This window comes from Camelus ferus, chromosome 34, assembly GCF_009834535.1.
Source record: "Camelus ferus isolate YT-003-E chromosome 34, BCGSAC_Cfer_1.0, whole genome shotgun sequence".
In the NCBI taxonomy this organism is placed as follows: Eukaryota; Metazoa; Chordata; class Mammalia; order Artiodactyla; family Camelidae; genus Camelus; species Camelus ferus.
The window spans coordinates 21,405,957-21,426,354 of NC_045729.1; the positions used below are offsets into that span (position 1 = coordinate 21,405,957).

Below are 20,398 nucleotides of genomic sequence, written 5' to 3' on the forward strand. Positions count from 1 at the left end.
CACAGGAAGAAAGGACACCTGGGCTTCACCTGTTGGTCTTCAGAGGCAGCTGGACCACAGACACATGTCTGCTGGGCACTGAGGGGTCAGTCCTCCTCCATCCATTCCCCCTCCCTCCCTGGGACTCTGTCCCTCTGGTAGGGGTCCTCAGAGGTGGAGTGGTGTGCTGTAGTAGCTTTGATGTCACATTTATGGGTTAGAATTTTGGCCCTGGCATTTTCTGCCTGGTAACCTCAGGCAAGTTTCTTAACTTTTCTGAGCCTCAGTCAAATGGGACACTAATAACCACCAAGCAGGATTGTTGGTACCATTAAGCCTGGCTTGTAGGCTTTTGTCAGAACTGGGAGAAGGAGGTGTTACTACCAGGGAGTTTCTGCAGTGTTATCCCAGGGTCCTGCCCTGCCCCCTTCTGCTGGAGGCCCTGCAGAGATGACCCCTGAACAATGAAGACCCTTGTGTGGGATCCTGGGGCTCACAGCATTGCCTCAGGGCATCCTGTCCCAGTGAATTGCCTCCTTCAGCAGTGGCACCCTCCCCGGATGGGCCAACCAACGGACTGCAGATCAAAAATAGCTCCAATGAATAGAACTTGGGTCCCAGGAAGCCCACAGCCAGCCCTGAGTATGGAATTCCAGGGAGGGAGGGCTTCCCGGGGTCTGGCAGCCACCCGCATCCTAACCCCAAGCAGACACTCCAAGTGGAAATCTTTGAAAACCTTGAGCACACCAAGGAAGCTCTCGCTGAGTGCTGCGGAAAGATCGGCCCCCATCCCCGATGAGCAGAATAACCCAGAGACAAGGTCTTGGAGCTTAGAAGAAAAGAGGCAATTTTATTGCTTTGCTGGGCAAAGGGGACTCACAGCAGGCTGGTGCCTTCAAAACTGTGAACCCCCTTGGGGATGGGGTGGGGTGGTTATACAGCCAGAGCTCGAACAATAAAGCATCGATAACAAGCAGCAGAACCATTTTCTCATCAGAAGACTCAGAAGGGCGTCATGATGCCTCAGGGCGACCAGTTAGCAGTTAGACCTCTTTATCCCCTAAGCACTCAAGGTGTGGTCTTCTTGGTAATTCAGGCTGTTTTGTAAGGTTGCAGTCCCGTCACCTTCTCCTTGGAGAAGGGCTCAGAGACCAAGCTTGATTATTCCTTTTAATGACTGGAATAAAGTACAAACAGTAAGATCAACAGCCTTAGTTTCAACAACGGGCCTGGAACCGTGAGTAGCAACCGGTCAGTCAGGTCAGTTGACCGTTTTAAGGGCGAGCATAAGAATAAGCAACATGTTAGCCTAAGTGTGGCCATTTTACTAACCCTCCTTCATGAGGACACCTAACTTCCTTTACCCAACCCGCCTGAGAGAGCTCCCCAGACAGGACCAGCCACACAGTCCCACAGGCCTTCCCTGCTGTCCTGGCTAAATGCCGGTAAGCTCAGAAATCCTATTTTTCAAGCTGAATCCACTTCTCACCTCTAGATCCTTTCTGAGGTTTTGCAGTCCCGCCTTGAGGGGGGAGCAGGGTGGATGGGGCCAAGGCCCATCCGACAGTCTGGGGAGGTGCCAGCAGCCAGCACGCTGACCTAGGATGGGGGTGGGGGTGACACCTGGGGACGCATGTGCTGTCTTCCTGGCAGTTCAGAGAACCTAGTGTCCCCTTAGCTAAACAAGTCCTGAAGGAGAGCCTCAGGGGAGAGGGTGTCAGATGCAGGGCTGACAGCCGGGTGAGTGGGGAAGGCAGAGGGAGTCACTTGGTCATCTTACCTCCCTGTTACCTCCCTGGTGGAGAAGTGGTTACTCACTGGGCCAAGGGGTCCCTGCCATTTGTTCACTACCAAATACTCACGACCACCTCACTGGGTTTGGAGTCGGCAATACAGAAATAAAACACACAGCTCTCCACCCGGAAGGAGTTAATGGTGTGAAGGAAAAATACTGCAAACCATATCAGTAAACAAAGAATGCTGAAGCCATCAAGTCATCAGCTGCTGCCGCCGCCCCCCAATGAAGACCAGCCTGCAGCCCAGCCTCTGCAGCCGCTCACAATGGTGTACCCTGAGGGGATTCAGAATAAGAAAGGACAGGACTCTGGCTCTAGACAGCTAGGTGCTTGTAAGGGAATGAATTCAATGAGCCCAAATGTTTGCTTCCTCCCATACATAGAAAAACGCTAAATTCTTTAACTGGAGAAGCCTGGTTTTCTTTAGTTAACAAGTAATCTTTTTTTGTTCCAACTACCTGGCCCCTTGCTGTAAAGCTCCTATATATCCTAGCTCCTCCCCTACCTCTTTGGAGCAGTCCCTCAGAGCCATCTGAGAGGCTGTCATCCTGGGCTGAGTCCTCAGAATTGTCCACTGAATAAAACATAACCCTCAACTTTCAGGCTGTGCACTTATTTCAGTCAACACTGGTCCATGTGCTTCTCCTCTCCCACCCCATCCCCGGCTCTCCTCACCCTGTTCCTCTTCCTCCCTGCTCCGCAGCCAGTCCGTGGAGCTTCAGTCTTAGAGGTGAAGGAAGTCACTCACTGCTACATGTCACCTGATGGCAAACGGGTGTGTTATCCTCCAAAATGCTGACCAGCACCTCTGCGGGAGGGCACCGTCCACCTGCGGTTTATGCTTGCGATGGGGGCACCTTCCATAGGGCAGGACGTAACAATGGCCCCAAGAGTCAACTTGATTTCAACGTGGGACCCAAAAGCCTTCAAGGCAACAAGACTTTTAGGGGAAATGCTGGTTCTGGCAGGAGCCTAGATCCCTAGACTGGATGTTGAAGCCCACGAATAATGTGTCCCTGTTACTGAGATTCAGAACCAGAACCTTCTGACATAGGGACTGTAAGTCTCCCCAGTTCTCCCTCCCCAACCTCAGCATCCACCAGCCCCACACGACCACGCCTGTGGCAGATGCATGACCCTGACTCCACACCTTGCTCCTGGGGCTCCTCCCAACTGGATGCCTTTTCTCTAAATGGGAATTCTGTTTGACCACTGGGGCTCAGCTGGGAAGCCTTTCTCATCCATCCCAGCTCAGGGACGCCTCCCCACCCTCTCCAAATGCCTTGAGAAGTCTGCACTTTACATCAGATCCCATCAGACCCTACAGAGAAATGCACTTCTCACCCTCAGCCGGCTCTGTGTGACATGGGGTCTAGTCCGCAGACTCGTTTCCTCCTGTTCTTCCCTCACCCCTTCCCTTCCAGCCCACTGCCTGCTCTGAACTCACCAAGCTCATGTCCATCTCAAGGCTCTGCTGGAGGACCCTCCCCCAGACACCCAGGGTTGCAAGAACATCCAACTACGAGGGCAACAAGCTTTGCTTTCGGTGTTTCCCCACTGGACTCTGAGCGCTGGGCACGTGGCGGGTGGTAGGTGACTAAACGCTAGACAAAAAGCATAAATAACAGGCCTGGCACCTCCCAGGGTACCTGCCCCCAGACCCCTATCGTAAGCATCCTGAAGACAGAGACCCAGGCTCAGAGGTGTGCATCCTGCCCAGAGTGCAGCCCAGGCCTTGAGTGGAGGAGCTTCCCTAAATGTCTGTTAGTACAGAAGAGAGTCCTTTTGTGCCTCTCCCACCAGGCGGGCTCGGCAGCCTCCGTGGCAGAAAGAGTAACCCTGGTCCGCCGGCCCATCTTCTGGCAGCAGAGCTGTCCTCCACTCAGCCCTCTTTCCCACCACCACCAGCACCCCCTTCTGAGCTGGGTGGACTCAGAGAGGGTATCTGACCTCCCAGGAAACAGGGCTCTGCTGAGCTAACTGCTTGATTTCAAGGTGACATCTTCCAGAAAGACTTACTGAGACCCCATGACTGTGGCTGCCGTATGTCAAAGCCCAAGCAGATGGTTAGGAGAGAGTTAAATATTCCACACTTACCTCATCCTCTCTCTCTCCCTCTCTCAAGGGTGAACACTCAGTTCCTCTCCCCAAGCCCAGTCCTTCTCCATATTTGGGAATCTGGAACAGGCACAGGGGCACAGCCTGTCCCCCTCTGGTGTCTGCTGGGAGCTGTAGTTCCCGACGAGTGCCGGCCTCTCTGCTGTGGCCAGCAAGTGGGCTGCCCGTCCTCAGGAGGACGCCTGGAAGCGGTGGATGGAAGGGTGCAGCTAGGAGGCTCTACTTTCAGCTCTCTGGGAGGTGGCTCTGAGCACGCACCCTCTTCCACGGCTCCGTCTCCCCACCTGCAAACAGGGATAATTAGCTCTCTTTTCCCACCTGCCAGATTGTTTGTTGGGCAGGGTAATTAGCCAGCACCCACTAAATGCTCTGAGCTCATTCCAGCAAGGAGTGCTTTATAAATAAAAATAGTTATCTTTAAAGAGAAAATAGTCATTTTGATTGCCTGTCTCCATGTCAAAAAGACGCTGTTTAATCCTTGTGTATGCCCTCCACCCACCCTGGGTTTAAATGGTTTCCTGGCATCTCATCCCATTTTGTTTCATCACCTCTAGTTTCACACCCTCAAGAACAAACGCTCTCTCTCCTGTCTCTCTGAAAGGAAAGCATGAGATAGATCAACTCTGCGCTTTGCCAGGAGCACAAGAAAGTCACGAAGAGGCCAGGGCCTGCCTGGAGTGCCACAGCCCCTGCGTGGGTGACAATGAGCTGTCGGTGTGCAGGAGGCAGACCTCTGCTCCCTCTGAAGAAGGGACAGAGGTTTCAATGCAGGATTTTTGAAAGATCTTAATGAGAACTCCTGGGGGAGAGTCTAGCTCGGTGGTAGAGCACGTGCTTAGCAGGCATGAGGTCTTGGGTTCAATCCCCGGTACCTCCATTAAAAAGCAAAAGAAACAACTCCCTTCTCTGGAGATTTGAGAGGACAGTCGGCTACCCAGCTCCTTTAGAGGAGAGTGACTGGTATGGTGTAGTGGGAGCAGCGCACCGTGAACACCTGCGTGTGTTTTAAGCTGTAAAGTACTACACTTCACAACCGGGTGATGAGGAGTGGTTAGAACTGAGCACACAGAGAAGGGAGATGGACCCCTGCGGTTTCCTCCTGGCCTCAGGGTTACCTGGGTCAAGGAGGTACCACTGCTTCTTACCACAGAGAACTGTGAGCATGGAAACTGTCACCTGTAATAGCAGGACTGTTATTTCTCCTTTTAGAGTGAGTAGTACCAACACCCACTTGAAGAGTAAGAAGGACCCTGTGCCGCACTGTGAGTCAGGCCACAGGGCAGCATAATCATGTCCAACGTACACACGGCCGTGTGTGTTTATGGACAGAAAGCTGAAGCTGTCACTCATGGACAATGCGATCTCAGACGCTTCTTATCCGCCTGCACTTTTTGGTCTCATCTGGATTTCTTTTACCCTGGGTGTGCACCGTTTTAACAAGATCAGTTAAAGGACCAAAGAAGAGCAGGCACAAAACAATCAGACCAGCAGTTGTAAAACATAAGGGAGATCTTTTACCTCAGAGATTCTTTTCTCAGGTATGGACAGTTTATGGAAATCTTAACGACAGAGGCCTGTGGAGACAAGTCAGAGGGGATGGCGCCCCTCCAGTAAGGAGGGGAGAGACGCCTTCATCTCTGCTCATTTCCTGGGCTGTAACAATATGGTGGCTCCAACATCGCTGGTCTCAGAGTTTCCTTGTTTGCTGTGGTAACATGTGATTCCTGTTTTTCCACCTCTGTTCTCCCTAGTCCCTCGGCCGTTGGCCGTCGGAGAGGGGAACGTGAACTCACTTCTAGTTCATTCAGCCCACGTAATGCCTTTTGTCCCGAGGGATTAGGGGCTGGGTGTGGTGGGCCTACCTGCAGTGTACTCTACTCTCACTGTCCCACTACATTTCAGAACCAGAGGCACAAAGAACAAACGCGTTTCCCAGCAGGACACAAAGCAGGAGGGGTGGTGACGGCGCACCTCCCCATTCAGGGACGCTTCTTCCCAGAGAACACCCACAGGCAGGGCCGTGCAGGCTCCGAGGCAGCCCGTTCCCAGTGAGGACCAGAGACCAGGGCCTGGTGGAAGGAGGGGCAGGCTCTCTTCTGTTGCCAGAGACACGGAGACCGTCCCCAGAAAGACTTGATCACTGTGGAGCCAGGAGGGCTGCCCCGCGGGCCTTGCAGGTGGGGGAACTTCTCGACACAGACTCACAGGAGGACACTCCTGGAGCTCAGCGGGGTCACCTCAGGGAGGGGCACTCTCTTCCGCAAAGACTGGTTTGCAGAGGAAGAGGCCTTCACAGAACCAATATATTGGAACCTGGCCGAGTAGTCCTTAACAATTTATTATTATTCCTTTTTATAGTTGAGGTACTGGGGATTGAAGCCAGGACCTCGTGCATGCTAAGCACACACTCCACACTGAGCTATACCCTCACCTCTGATGATTTTTGAACTGAACTGAACTGTCATGAGTTAAAAAGTATGCTCAGACTCCTGTTCCCCTCACTTTCCTGGAGTTTTAGTGTCCTGCCATTCTCACTGGGTCCCAGAACCAGACGCTGGGTGGGGTCAGGTCATCAGTCAGGAAGAACTCACCAAGACGCCCTGGAGGTTGCGGTCTGAGAAAAATAATGGAGATAAATGCAAAGGCGAACTGCAACCCCTGCTGTTTTTCATCATTATTTCATTTCTTTGAGGCCCAGGACCCATGGGACAGTGTTGGGCAAATGTTTGTTTTACTCACTGGAGTCAGCTGAGCAAGAAAGCCAGTGTCAGGGCTGACCGAGGCTGCCAGGACTGGAAGGCTAAGGCCCCCTTCTCTTCTTTGAGGTTCCTACATCCCTCTCCTTTCTACTGCCCAACCCAGGCGAGGTGTGAAACGAGGACTTCTGGAAATCCTCCCAACATTCCTCCCCCACCCCCACTCAAATACCTTAATCAGGGCTTGCTGACCCAAAATTCCATTTCAGGAAATAACTTGGGACCAAAGAGCCTGTCAGTGCTTTCCAGCCTTTTAAATACAAAGGACCACTTTTAATCGTCCGATCAATCCTGTTTCAGAATGTTTCTCTATGAAATAAAATCTAGTACCCAGTAACAACTGTGGCACCATCTCAGGCAAACATACAACTCTCTGAAATACTAAAGCTGTGTGGCAGGCCCCTCCATCCTACTTTCCCTCGAGGGCCTGCTGGGGGAGCCAAAACTGCTCTTCGTGCTGGTGTGGCGGGTGCCCTGCACATCTGGAGCAGAAGCCAGGGTCTGGGCACCAGCAGCGACCTCAGATGCTGCGACTTACCCCAAGCACGGGGATCTCCGGGTTGGTGAGGAAACATCTGAAGCCGAGGTGGGTCCTCGGTGGGGCAGGGATGCGCAATCTTCAGCTGTGACAGCAGCTGTGGTGCTACCTCCCGGTCTCAGTTTCTAGACTGTGGAGTAAGGCTCCTTCCAGCTCTGAAATTGTATCACCCAGGGTGACTGAGTTTATTGGCTATTTCCTAGGAAACAGAAAGAGAGCCCTAGAAGGAATGCCACAAACTGCTCACAGGAAGAGGGTGGCTGGAGTGTCAGTATCTGGAGACACCTCCACGGGTCTCATTTTTGGGGGGCTGTCTGGGGGCACGTGTCCCAGCTTCTGGCCTTGCACGTGGTGCTCACCATTCTGTACAGCCAGTTCTACGGATTCGTTCAGAAGAAAGGCTGGGGCCAAACTGCCTGTATTTCAGCCCCAGCTACCCCTGCACTCCTTCTGTGACATCTCTGTTGCCTTAGCTTCTTCATCTACAAAATGGGGACAAGACCAGGGCTCTTGTCACAGGTTGTTGATGATTAAAGCGAGTTGCATGTAAGGCACTCAGACCAGCACCTGGCACAGTTAACACCAGACCCTGTTACTGGGCCTGTCAAGTACCGGACAGATGACGGTGATGAAGATGTCTTCTCAGACACAGGAGCAAAGCAAGAGTTCTGCTGCATCTACATGGAGAGGAGAAAGCAGCAAGCACTGAATTCTGCCTGAACGCCAAGTCCAGGTTTTAAAAAAGAGCCATAAAAATGCCATCTAACTGACGAAGTTCTGGAGCTAGGGAGGCACGCCCTTGACCATCCTGGAAAAACACCATCCCTACCTGACAATACTTCTCTCTTTGGCTTGCTTTTGGCCAAAGGTTCACACCAGGCACCACAGACCCTACTGCGTGCACAGCTTTACCCCTGAGGTCCCTGTACTGAGGGGATCTGGCTGGAAGAGACACGTCCAGAGGTGCTGTCCACTGTCATGAAACGCACAGCCAGCTTGGAAAGGGCAGAACAGGCTGGGCTGATGTGGACATGGGCGTCTCTGACTCTGTAAGGATGAGTCAAGAGTCAGATTCCAAGTCAGAAAGTGAGATTCCAGAACTTGGAGGTAGAATTAGATTCCTTCTTCTTCTTAGTCACCGCCCCCCCCCCCAGCATATTATACTGATGCAGGAAAAACGGATGTGGGGCGTGTAGGGCCGTGTCCCAGGCTTCGGTTGAGCCCCTGGGGCGTGCCCCGCCAAGTGTGGGTCCTTGGCTTCGTGCAGGAAAGAATTCAAGAGCGAGCCTCAGTTGAGTAAAGGTAGATTTATTCAGAGAGATACGTTGAAAGGCAAGAGAAGGGCCATGAGGTGTGGGGGTTGGGTGCTCAGATTCAAAGTAGGTACACACTCCATAGACAGAATGTGGGCCGTCTCTGAAGAGGGAGAGAGAGGGGCGGCTGGGAGGCAGCGTTGCCAGTTTTTATGGGCTAGGTGGCTTCATATGCTAATAAGTGGAAGGGCCAGTCTAAGTAGCCTGGGGAAGGGGCTGGGGTTCCCAGGAAGTTGGCCATCTCCCACTCTGACCTTTTGCGGCTAGCCTTGGGACTGCCACGGCACCTGTGGGCGTGTTATTCACCATGCTAATATTACAATGGGCGTATAATGAAGCTCAAGATCTGCTGAAAGTTAATCTCCCATCATCTTGAGCCTGAAGGCCTACTCGGGGTTGAATCTTTCACCATTTTGATGTTAATTGCTGTAGCATTCCTTGGATGGCTGTGCCCTGCCCCCTTCCTGTCTCAATACCATCTCGCCTTATATAGGCTTGAACTACTCCCGGGATTTCAAGAGTCCTACAGGCTGCCGCCCAAGCTCTTCTGATCCTCAAAACCACCCTGTGTGACAGGGGTGGGTACCAATGTCCTCAGATGAGAAAACTGAGGTGCAGAGGAGTCAGCTGACTTTCCAGAGGCATCAGCTGACTTTCCAGAGGCCACCTGGGCTCTAAATGGTGTAGCTTACCTCCCAGACCAGAGCTCTTCCTGCCACAGAAACATGGGCTCATCACCTGCTCAAAGCAGGTGACCAAATTACAGCCTCAGGACCCTGTTCAGGCAAGACACACTGAGCGCCCTGCAAACGGAGGGAGGACAGCAGGTCCCAGAGCGTGGGGGGCTGGGGACGGCTTACCTGTGGGTTCTGTGTCTCATCTGCTCTCCTAATTTTCCAAAAATGAAAGGATCCCAACAACACAAATGTTGGCATGGGTCAGGCCTTACAGATCCCAGAGAACTGCCTTGTCTTCACTTCTTATTTTATTCCAAGGGGAGGTAAGGTGGTTTCAAAGCTTGAGTCAAGAAGCTTGAGTTGTTAAGACACCTGTTTACGCTCCCTCAGGCAGAATAAATTAGCATTGCTGTGTCTTACCTTGAGAAATTCTGGGTACATTCTGAGAGGGATGGGGCAGAGTCACAGCACTGGTCTTCATGAATTGGTCAGTGGGCACAGCAATGCTAAAGGTTAAGTGACAACAGACAGACTGCTATGCAGCCTTGCCTATTCAAAGACTGGGCAAAACACAGAAATAGAACACAATCTATTTTTATATGGTTTTTTGCAACCTCCCGCTTCCTTAAATATCTTGACCTCATTCTGGCAGCCACAGCACATCTGCTGGCAGGGCAGTTTGTTAAGGTGGTGTTGCCCTCTCCTGGAGAAACTTGGGCACAGCCAGAATCTTCTGGTCAGGGGTTTAGGAAGGGGTGAAAGCTTGGAGGTGCTCCTGGCAGTGGAGGTGTGCTTGTGCGGGTCTCAGCTCAGGCTTGTGCAGGCCTGCTCAGGGCTATTCACTGCTTCTCTGATTTTTCAGTTCTGAGAAACACCTTTTGTTTGTTTGTTTGTTTGCAGTTCAATAATTATGTTATTGTTAATCATCTCTGCTGTCAAATCTGAGGCACAACTGGTCGAACATTTCAGTAACTTCAGCCTTGCACTGATCCACTCTCCAGAGATGTGCTTGCCCCTTAAGTTTGCTGTGTGAGAATGGACACCGCCTGGGGAGGAAGAGGGACTTAGTGGGGACACTGAGTGTGTGTTTGTCCCAAAGGCAGTGCTGCAAAATGAACACTGATCCCAGCAATGCAGGCTCGTCCCAGCACGAGGGCCACATCTTCTCTCTGCTCTGCTCCGAACCCCAGATACAGTTAGAAAACAAAGCTAAATGTAGTCACTGTTGTCACTCCCAAGCTCTCTTATTTCTCCTTAGCATTTTTCACCATCTGACATATAACTATACGTGTTTTACCTGCTTATTTTTAATTGTTTCCTTTCACTATGAGGGAAGCATCACAAAGGCAGACATTTTTGTCTCCTTTGTTCATGTGGGATCCTCAGTGTTTAGAACAGGCCTGGCACTTAGCAGGTGTTAACATTTGTGGAATAAGTGAAGCTCTGGCTTTATCACCTTATATGGTTCCAGGCTCCATACTTCTCATCCCAAGAGTCTGACGGAGTGATGCTTCTGCCTCAGCTCTCCATGTGGCCTTTCTGCAGAGAGCTGAATCCCCAGTCTGGGGAACCAGGGAAGCAGGTGCTGACCCCGCACCGGGCCGGTCCGTCTAGTCTAATCACATGGGGAGACGCTTCGAAGTGATTTCAGAAAGCAGGGAACTGGGAGGAGCCGGAGCTGCGGGATGAGCACAGAGCTGGGAGGGCCCAGCCAAGCCCGAGTGAGGCACTGACCATAACAGCTGTGCCTTACGTGTGTTAAGTCCTTAGTAATTACTATCACAGCCACAACGCACTGAACACTTACCCTGCCCAGTCCTTTACTGTAAGCCGCATGACACACGGTACGGCTTTGTCTTTCATGAAATCTCTATTTTGCAAGAGACAGAGGCTCTGACTCGCTGTGCGGCGAGTGTGGGCTCCGTCTTCGCCACCGGAGAGCGGTGCGACACGACGGGAGGACGGCCTGAGCTAGCCCGGAGCTGCGGGAGGCGACACAGGAAGGAGCCCGAGGTGCCGGAGCCCAGCGCCCCGCCCGGCCTCGCCCTTCAGCTCGCGGCTTCCTCCGACGGCCACGGCATCCGGGGCGCGGCATGCTGGGGCTTGTAGTCCGAGGCCCCGTCTGGGCCGGCAGGGTGGCCGCGCCAGGAGCGGAACTACAACTCCCAGAGTGCCCCGCGCCGCCGGGCGCCGAGCTTTGGCCGGGGCTACGCGCGTAGCGAGTATGTCGGTGCTTGTGGTCCCGTGCCCGCGGCTGCGGCCCTGCCCCTAGAGACGATCCGGGGTCGGCCCTCGGGAGCCCGGGGGTCCTAGTCCTTGTCGGGGCCAAGTATCCGGGGACACGTGCTCTGCAAATCCGAGGGCGTCAGGCCGTCCCGCGCCGGAGCCGCAGGCGAGCCCAGCCGCGCCGCCCTTTTCTCGGGCTGCGGCCTCGGTAGGGTCGTGGGCCAGGCCGTGAGGTCCCTTCCTCCTCCCCAAGACGCACCGGACACCCCGCAGCCCCTGGAGGGCGGCCGCTGGCGGCCACCTATGAGGAGTGACCTCGCCTCCTCTGCAGCCCCCCTCAGGGGGCTCGGGGGGCCCCTGCGGAGCAGCGAGCCGGTGAGCACCGCCCCGGCCCCGTCGGCGGCCGCACTTCTGCTGGAGGAGGCGGCCGACCTGCTGGTGGTGCACCGGGACTTCCGCGCCGCCCTGCGCACCTGCGAACGCGCCTGGCAGGGCCTGGCCGAGGAGCCCGCGGGCGCGTACGTGCTGGGCGCGGTTGGTTTCGGGTGACGGTGGGAGGGGCAACAGACCCCAGGACTTCTGCCATCCCAGATTGTTCACGGGAGCCTTGAGCCTTGCTTTCCTTAGCGGTGCCTCTCCGAGGGGCTGGGGCTCATCTTGTGTCCATTCTACCCAGGAGGACACGGAGGCTTTGCGCAGTGAGGAGGAAGCGCTCGAGTCATGTAGCGGGGCCCGGTGGGAACCCACAGCCAGTTCTTCCTCTCTGTCCCCAGAGTATAATGGCATGATGGGAAGACAGAGTTGTATTGTTAAGTTAACTTCTGTAAGAAGGTAGTGGAAGTCTCCAGGTACAGCCCTCCCCCAAGTTGTCCCGTTCTGATCTTTGGCTGGTGAATGGGAATGGGCTTCAGAGCAGGAGTAATGTTCTGCTCCTGCTGAAGGATCGGATCAAAGAATCAGTACTAAGAAAATCTTGGTCCTATCTTGCTCTTTCTAATGCTTAGCTAGCCTCTCTGGTAGTTGAGGGCATAATTCCTCCGTGGACTGTAAAGTTGTATTAAGCCACACTAGAGAGGGGTGGGTAGAAAAGTCAAAGCTGACCGCAGAGAATGGTGAAGAACTGGGGAGTCCTGGCTGTGTGTTTAGGGGGTTGGGCGAAGGCTTGTTGCTGTCAGTGCTGCAGGCTGTGATTCTGGGTGCTTGGACCTGCTTCAGGAGGTGGTGCTAAGAGGCCAGTAGCCGCGTTCCTGTGCCTGCACTCAGGCGAAAACCTTGCTCCATGCCCATTTTTTCACTGAGCAACCTCTTAGCTCCAGCTCCCTTTCCACCCACATAGCTGTGCTGCACGTTATCCTTTCCCCCTCAGGAGTCAGTGCACCTTTCCTGTTCATTAACCTGGAAACAGATGTGTGTTGGGCAGTTGCCTCTAGGTTTACAGGAACTTGTAGCTCCTGGGAAAAGGGCAGTTTTCTCTTGTGCTGGGGCCCGTGAGGCCCACTTGAGTAATACTGGGGAAGATAGAGGTGATGGCTGCTGAGTTGGGAGCTGGGTAAGAACTGTCCCAGGGTAGCGATGGGAATGGAAATTCAGGGGAACCACTTCTAAACTCAAACTGGCTTTTCTGCTGACAGCTCGTTGGAGGTGAAATGCTCTCTGTGTGTTGTGGGGATCCAGGCCCTGGCAGAAATGGATCGGTGGCGGGAAGTCCTGTCCTGGGTTCTTCAGTATTACCAGGTTCCCGAAAAGCTGCCCCCCAAAGTCCTGGAACTGTGGTAGGTCCTTAGGTCTGTACTGCTTACACACTGGGTCAGTGCAAGAGCAAGAGGGTTTTCCTGTCCTCTCCCAGAACAGTCCTCATACCTTATTTTTTCCCTTCCCTACTGTTTCCCTCCAAATCTAATTCTTTCCCTTTTTTTTTTTCACCCCAGACTTCAAAACATAACAAAGGATGAGGAAGGAGGAATTTAAGAGTGGGGTAGAGAAAAGAGGAAGGAATAGGAGACGTGAGGTGGGGTGACAGAAGTAGGATGTGTCAGAGCTGAGAGAGCTCGCTACTCCGGAGAACTCCTGGTCCTTACTGTGCCAGCAACCCCGAGGGAAAGGGCCAGCAGGCACAGGGGAGGGGCCGGTAGCAGGAGTGGTTATGAGAAATGAACAGACTTGAAGCACTGACTGCCCTTTTTTTGGGGATTGGGTTATTTGGGGCTGCAGTGTTCTTTTATACAGCAAAATGCAAGAGCCTGGAGCCCTGCTCGATGCTGTCCGTGCCTGGCTCCGAAACCCTCACAATCAGGGCCTTCCAGAGTACGGAGCCTTGGTGGAACTTCACCTGCAGCGGGTGCTGCTTCCTCTGGGCTGTGTGTCAGAGGCTGAAGAGCTAGTGGCAGGCTTTACAGCCTTCAGTGAAGAGCAGCGTCTGAACGCACTCCAGGCGATTAGCACCATGAGGCAACAGCAGAAACACGGACACTCTGGCTCTGAGGAGACCCAAAAGCTAAACCTGGAAGGTAGGACATGATCTTTCTGTGGCCTCTGTTCAGTAGAGTTGTGGGCTTTTTCTTGGACCTTGGGATCCACCATGACATTCCTGGGAACTTGGGAACAATTTTTTGTCCTAGTAACTTTCAGATCAGAATAAGAAAACTGTTGAGTTGCTTAGAAAGCCCAGCCTAGACCCTCTGAGGCTGACAGTGGAAGGCGGATGGTGCAGATCTCAGAACCTTGACTTTTGTCTCCTGGAAATCACCTTCTCCTTGGGGTCCTGTCATTAGATCTCTTGCCTCCACCACGCTGGCCTGGGTGGGATGTTACTCCTCCTCTAAATGCTGGCCCAGGTACTTATGTAGCTGAGGTATGTTTGGGGACAGCCAAAGGAAGATAAACAGCTGACACGGTAACTTCATAACTTGACTTGTGATATAGAAGTGACTTGTCTTCAGCTTGAGCCCTCTACCCAGCCTCCTTTCTGCCTTCACTTTCCAGACCTGTCCGCATCTTCTTCCATAACTGATGGCCACCCCATCAGGGCCAGCCCTCCTCTGCTTATTAGAGTGCAGTTTGACAGACGGCTTCCATGGGGATACCACTTCAGGATCCAACACTGTCCTCTGGCCAGCACCTGCAGGGGCACCTCCATGGGCTGGGTAGGGTGGGGCTGGTCCTCTACTCCAGACCCTTCCCCTGGTCCCTGAATCCTTTCCACCTCCTTTCCCTTGAATGATTGAGTGATCCTTTGATCTGTACTTGGACACTTGCAAGGACAGAAAGTTCACTCTCTCCCAGAACAGCTCATTCCAGCTGTGGCCTGTTCTGCAGGGAGGTTCTTCCTGATGCTGAGTCTAAATCTTCCTCCTGGTAGTTTTTACCCACTGATCCTTGTTTTCTTCTGTTGGTAACATGTTGAATAGGCCTACTACCTTTTTTTTTTCCTACATGAAAGGCCTTCAGCCATTAGGAGACTGTAATCCTGTCTCCAAAGTGTTTTCCTTTGTGTGCTTAAGAGCTTGGACCTGCTGAGACAAGATTACTTCTTTGCAAACAGGTTGTTGGCTTCAGGGATGTGTGTGGCCCCCTCAGACCCTCAACCTGTCCACTTCCTGGGGAGGAGGGGGTTGGATGGTGAGGTCAGGGGGTCCTATCAGGACTGGGATGTTCGTACTCACAGTCCAAGACCTTCTTCTCTGTACCTTTTAGGGGCCCTTTGTTTTCCTGCATTCATCGGGGACTATTGCTCTGGGTAACTGTATGCATACATCTTAGGCCAAAATATAATGAATGCTGTAAAACAGGGAGGCTGTTCATTAAAACACCAAGTATTCCAGTTTTACGCAGTTGAGTAGATGTGTCTGCCAAAGTCGTCTCATAAGGAGATGATACTCTAGTGATGTAGTCTGTCCTTAAAACATCTTTGGAGCTTTTGGGATTTCCTTCAGAAACACTTTATGAACTACGTGAGAAAACCAGTCTTGTTACCTTTTGTTCGACTCTTATGATCAAGCTCAAAGCTCAGAGTCAGGAAGCTGGTTCTCTTACTTACCTTGGAATCACACTCTGTCTCCCTGGCCAGGTTCCTCCTCCCACAAGTTCCTGCCTCTGCTGACCTTGCTTCGCCAGCTGTGGAACTCTGCAGTGAGCCACCTTTTCTCTCTGCCCTTCAGAAGGGGCCTCCTGGCTGCCTTGGTCCTCTGCCTCTTGGTGGTGAGGTTGGATCCGGGTGAGTGAAGACGCCTGTCCCCCTCCCACCCTCCTGAGGAAGGGGCAGTTGACAGGAGCTGGGCCTTGGGATCCCTCCTGGGGTAGAGGTTTTTGAGTCTCTTCTGCGAGGATGGGTTGGTGGACCTGAGCCTGGCCAGCCCAGCCCACCCAGGAGGAGAGACAGTCCTGGAGAAGGTCCACTCTGCCCTGTGGACCTTGCATCCTGGGTGAACTCTGAGTAGAGCCCCAGAGTTAAAAAGAAAACCTTTCTCATCATATTTTGTAAAACAGTCATGGGGTGGGGATATAGTTCTGGTGGAGTGCGTGCTTAGCATGCCTGAGGTTCTGGCTTCAGTCCCCAGTGCCTCCATTAAATAAATAAATAAAAACCTAATTTCCTACCCCAGAAAATAAACAAACAAATGAAACAGATTGTAGGAATACATGCACCTTTTAGAGAATATAGAAAATAGAAAAAAATATAAAGGAGAAAACAAATCACTTGAAATGGTTTTACTTAGTTTTTTTCTATGGATATGGAGGCAGTTTTGCATGTCATGAGTGTTCTTTATCTCCTTCCAGTTTTACTGAGATATAATTGACGTACACTGCTGTGTAAGTTTAAGGTGTGCAGCATAATGATTTGACTGACTTACATCATGGAATGATCGCCACGTTAAGTATAGTGAACATTTATCATTTCATATGGATAAACAATTTTTAAAATAGAAAACAGTATTTTTCCTTGTAATGAGAACTCTTAGGATTTATTCTTTTAACAACCTTTGTGTGTAACATGCAGCAATGTTGATTACATTTATCATACTGTGCGTTATATCCCTAGTAATTATCTGCCTTATAACTGGAGGTTCGTGCCTTTTGACTGCCTTCATCCAGTTTTCCCTCCCCCGATAAGTATTTTTTAAAACATGGCTTTCAGCTTTAAATGGCTAAATAGTATTCCAGTTTACAAGAACTTCCATAAGTGATTTTACAATGCCCTGTTTTATTGAACGTTTTGATTATTTCTTAGTCTGTTTTTTGCCATGCTGTGAAGCAGACGTGAGCTTAGTGCTTTTTGGGAGCAGCCCTGCTTGTCCTCAGGGTTAATTCCTCAGACCTGGAGGCATTGGGCTGGAGGTTAGGCGTGCACTCTTGGACTTTTCGGTGTGTTACTCTCCGTAAGTTAAAATCTAATCTCTACTCATGAATTTAGACTTAGGATAGAATTGTATAACTTTCAAACCTGAAGGGAACACTGGAAACCCTTCTTCCAGTCCCTTTTCTTTTTCTTTCTGTTTTGGTTGAAAAACCTAAGAACCAGAGAGAAGAATGATTGGCCCAGGGTCACACAGATGTTTTGTCTGTTGTTCTTGGTTTAGTCTTTGCTTGTTCAGGAGCTGTTTTTGCACAGTGCAGGTTGTACCCTTGACGCCTTGGCCGAACACTGAGCAGGAGTTCCCTCTGAAAGCTCTGTTTGCTTTAGGAGGGGTTCACTCACTGGCTCTCAGGAAACCTGAGGAGAGTTTGTGTTCATCCCTGTGTGCCCTCTGACCTACATTTTTTCAGAGACTTGGTAAAAACTTAGAAACTTTAGTGGTTCTTACGAGTCTTTCAGTCTCATAAAACCTGGTCTCCTGGTTAGGGTCATTGAGGGGCCACCTGAGCTGCTTCCCTCAGGGAGCTTTGGCCTCCAGGCCGTCTGACTCTGCTCAGGCCCAGTAGAGAGGATGTAAAGAAGGCAGACTGTAATAGCGTTCTTACTAACATTTTTAAAAGAAAAGAACATTTTTCTTTTGAAGAAAGGAAAAAATCAATTAAAAACCAGCAATTCACATAAGGAAAAAAACCAACTCAGCTTTAATTCCAAAGAAGAGGGCTTTACTTTTATTTTCAATATAATTAATTTACGATAAAAACAGGAAATACTGCCACTTGGCTTCAAATGTAAAAGGTACTAAAAGGAATGTGGCAGCCTCAGAGGCAGCCACCATTGGTTAGGCTTCCTGTATGTCAGAAAGTTAGATTAAAGCAATATATTTGGATCGTTTTCTCAGCAAAGTTAAGGGTGCTGTAACCCAAGTGAAGAAAATACATCCTGGAGAAGGGAAGTCTTTACTCTGGGAGGGGCAGCACTGAGATCAGTCCTCCAGTGGGAGGATGGGGCTCCCGGTGGGACGGTGGGGGTGGGAGGCCCACTGACCCCTCTCCCTGCAGCTGCTCCTCCTTCCCTGACCTTCGTCAACCAGCTGGCTCAGCTCTTCCGTCGGATCCGCGAGGCCATGTCTCCTCTCTGCCGGCTTCCCATCCACGACTGAGAGGTCTTCCTCATTCACCTCAGCCCCTGCTTCCCAGGCTGGCGGATGAGCAGAGTCACTTTCCAGGGCAGCCTGTTTCCTGCTGCTGTCTGGGCCCTGCCGGCGCAGCCACCCAAATTCTAGAAGGGTGCTTATCCGGCCAGTACACCATGTCTTGCTCCCTGAACACCCTCCCCTTTGCACCTCACTTGGCTGGCTTGGTAGGTGGTGTGAAACAAGGTGGGGCCAGAGGGCACAAGCCCCACAGAGGTGCCTCACTCAGGAGGGGCTTGGGAACGGAGAGTGTGCCTGTGAAACATTCTGTCTTCCTGCAAAGGCAGGGTTTTGATTTTTCAGGCTGGTGTTGATGAAGCTGGAAGTTCAGAACAAGGTCCTGGTAGGGGGACCTTGGCCTTCCGCTTGCTTGAAGCACTCACCTCTGAAAGTCACCCCCAGGGCAGGCCCTCCCTGGGCAGGGTGAGGTCTGAGAGTGCCCTCTTCCCCTGAGTCTGGTCTGGTGGTTTATCACTGCACCTCTGGGTGGCCCGTTCAGACTGGGCATGGCTTCCAGAGTCACGGGCTGCTCCTCTCCCTGAGTAAGGGGATCTCGCCTGGTGCCTCCTGGGCTTCAGCTCAATTTTCCAGGTCGTTGTGGCTGAGCCAGGCTCAGCTCTGTTACACCGGGTATCTCTGCCCTCTCTCCCCTCCCCTGCCCTGCAGCAGTTTGCACTTTGACTGCGGCTGTTTACCAGGTTCTGCCTGTGCCCTGGCCTCCTTGGTACACACCAAGGTTGCTGGTTTCCCCCCTTCTGTGTCCTGTTGTTCTGTTATATTCTGTTGTTTGTATAATGCACAAGTTTTTCTGTTCCTATGGCCTTGAAAAGTAGGCCAGCCTCAAAGGCTGATGAGCTGAAAATGGAACGGGTAATCAGGTGAGCTGGCAGGAGTGTGTGGAGGGGGCTGGGCGGAGGGGAGGCATGGCTTTGAGGGCAGTGAACAATTTTATTCCTTGTCAGAGGGAGGAGGCATTGGGGTTGAATGCCTCAGTGTTTTCTGTCTCTGGCCACAAGAGCCCTGCCTGTTTCTGCGCAAGTGCGCATAGAGCACTGCCTGCTGTGGGCCAGGGAAGGCTTTTGGCAGCACAGGAAGGCTTATCAGCTTTTGAGATTTTCAGGAGCTACAGGTCAACAGCTTCTCTTTCATAAAAAGAGTGGAGGAAGTAAACTTCAGGCCCTGGGGAGGTTAAGTCCTAGGGTGTGGTCCAGCAGCAAAGCTGGGAGTGAAGAACCCTGCAGAGAAGGGAAGCAGTTAGTTTGAGGTCTCTCCTCTGGAATGATTTTTAAATCTGGTCGTGTTCACACCCTGGGTAAAACCTATCTTCATGGAAGTTAAGGCCCTCAGGCACTGGTTTTGGCCAACACCCCCACTTTGACCTGGGGCCTCTGATCCAGCTGCCCACAGTCAGTTTTCTGAAGCTGCGCCCCTCACACCTCTGCCTTTTGCACCTGCTGATCCCTCTGGGGGTCCTGCCCCACTTTTGCCTGGTAAGCCCCTCGACCTTCCAGACTTATTCAAGGGTTGCCTCTGGGAATCCTTTCCTGACGCCCCCTGCTCCAGGCCCTACTTCATTCCCCTTCTGTGGTGGTGACCCCGTGGCTTTGTGATTGTGGGATTCTGGGGCCTCCAGTCACTGAGCTCTTTGAAGCTCGGGGTGTGGCTTGTGTTCATGGGGCAGGTGTGGTCCCTGCCCTCCTGCTTGCTAGGTGTGTGGATGTTGGAGAGTGATTTGACCTCATCTGTGAGTCGGCTCTTCTCTCAGGGGGACTTTTCAGGGAGTAACTGAGAGCCTCTTGTGAAGTACCTAGTGTGCTGCCTAACCCAGGTGAGGGCTCTCAGGAGGATAGCTGTGTCCCCATTGCCCAGCCGAGTGCCTGGGGGTTAGAAGGTGTTCAGAGGCGTTTAAGAGAATGAGCAGACGTACCTGACGGACGGGGGGTGCCTCTGTGCTTTGGTGCATGTGTGGGTTTTGGGTTGTGGAAGCCCCGAAGTCACCATGTGGCCCTGGGTTCTCTGCTTCCTGTTTGTCTTGAGCTCTGCAGTCTTGTCTGGTAACCAGCCACCTCCCAGTCAGACAAGAACTCAGGCCCCCTCCCTGGTGCCCTGGGTCTTTTCTGAGGATGCAGACTGCTGCTCCAGTCCGTCCTGAGCTCTGGGCTTGACGAGGTCTGGAGCCAAGGGAGGGCATCCCTGTCACACTTGCACCTGTGCTTTCCAGGGCGCTTGCCTCTAGCCACAGGTGGCCTTTGAGCCTTTGAAATGTGGCTGGTCCAAGCTGAGACGTAAATACGCACTGTAAATTCTGTACGTATACACTGATTTCAAACACGTAGAACTAAAAAGAGGAAACTCAATTTTTATATTGATTGCATGTAGAAATTAATATTTTGGATATATTGGGCTAAATAAAATCTATTACTAAAATTAATTTTACTTGCTTTTACTTT

General features: G+C 52.0%; 1 protein-coding gene and 1 long non-coding RNA gene across 3 annotated transcripts; one reads left to right on the plus strand and one right to left on the minus strand.

Annotated features, from left to right (window-relative positions):
- Positions 1-807: 807 nt before the first annotated feature.
- LOC106728866 lies at positions 808-11,207 on the minus strand. Of its 2 annotated transcripts, XR_004317274.1 has the most exons (6): positions 10,985-11,207; positions 9,598-10,874; positions 7,188-7,386; positions 3,873-4,177; positions 2,451-2,699; positions 808-1,156 (listed from the first exon to the last, which is right to left on the minus strand). It is a non-coding gene; the product is annotated as an uncharacterized LOC106728866 (long non-coding RNA). The 2 variants fall into 2 exon arrangements; XR_004317273.1 differs by lacking the exon at positions 10,985-11,207 and having other exon boundaries at positions 2,451-2,536; positions 9,598-10,966.
- Positions 11,208-11,369: 162 nt separating this feature from the next.
- On the plus strand, positions 11,370-20,379 carry PEX26 (peroxisomal biogenesis factor 26). Its single transcript, XM_006178323.3, has 5 exons — positions 11,370-11,921; positions 13,035-13,175; positions 13,615-13,910; positions 15,470-15,616; positions 17,815-20,379. The coding sequence occupies exons 1-5, from the start codon at positions 11,707-11,709 to the stop codon at positions 17,913-17,915; spliced, it is 900 nt and encodes a 299-aa protein (XP_006178385.2). The 5' UTR covers positions 11,370-11,706; the 3' UTR covers positions 17,916-20,379.
- The last annotated feature ends 19 nt before the right edge of the window (positions 20,380-20,398 follow it).

What these genes read in the sequence shown, in the direction of transcription:
- PEX26 (XM_006178323.3), top strand. Translation starts at nt 11,707, where the DNA reads ATGAGGAGTGACCTCGCCTCCTCTGCAGCCCCCCTCAGGGGGCTCGGG. An exon ending in GCCGAGGAGCCCGCGGGCGC is followed by an intron (nt 11,922 to 13,034) that starts GTACGTGCTGGG and finishes TTCTGCTGACAG; the next exon opens with CTCGTTGGAGGTGAAATGCT. An exon ending in GGTGGTGAGGTTGGATCCGG is followed by an intron (nt 15,617 to 17,814) that starts GTGAGTGAAGAC and finishes CTCTCCCTGCAG; the next exon opens with CTGCTCCTCCTTCCCTGACC.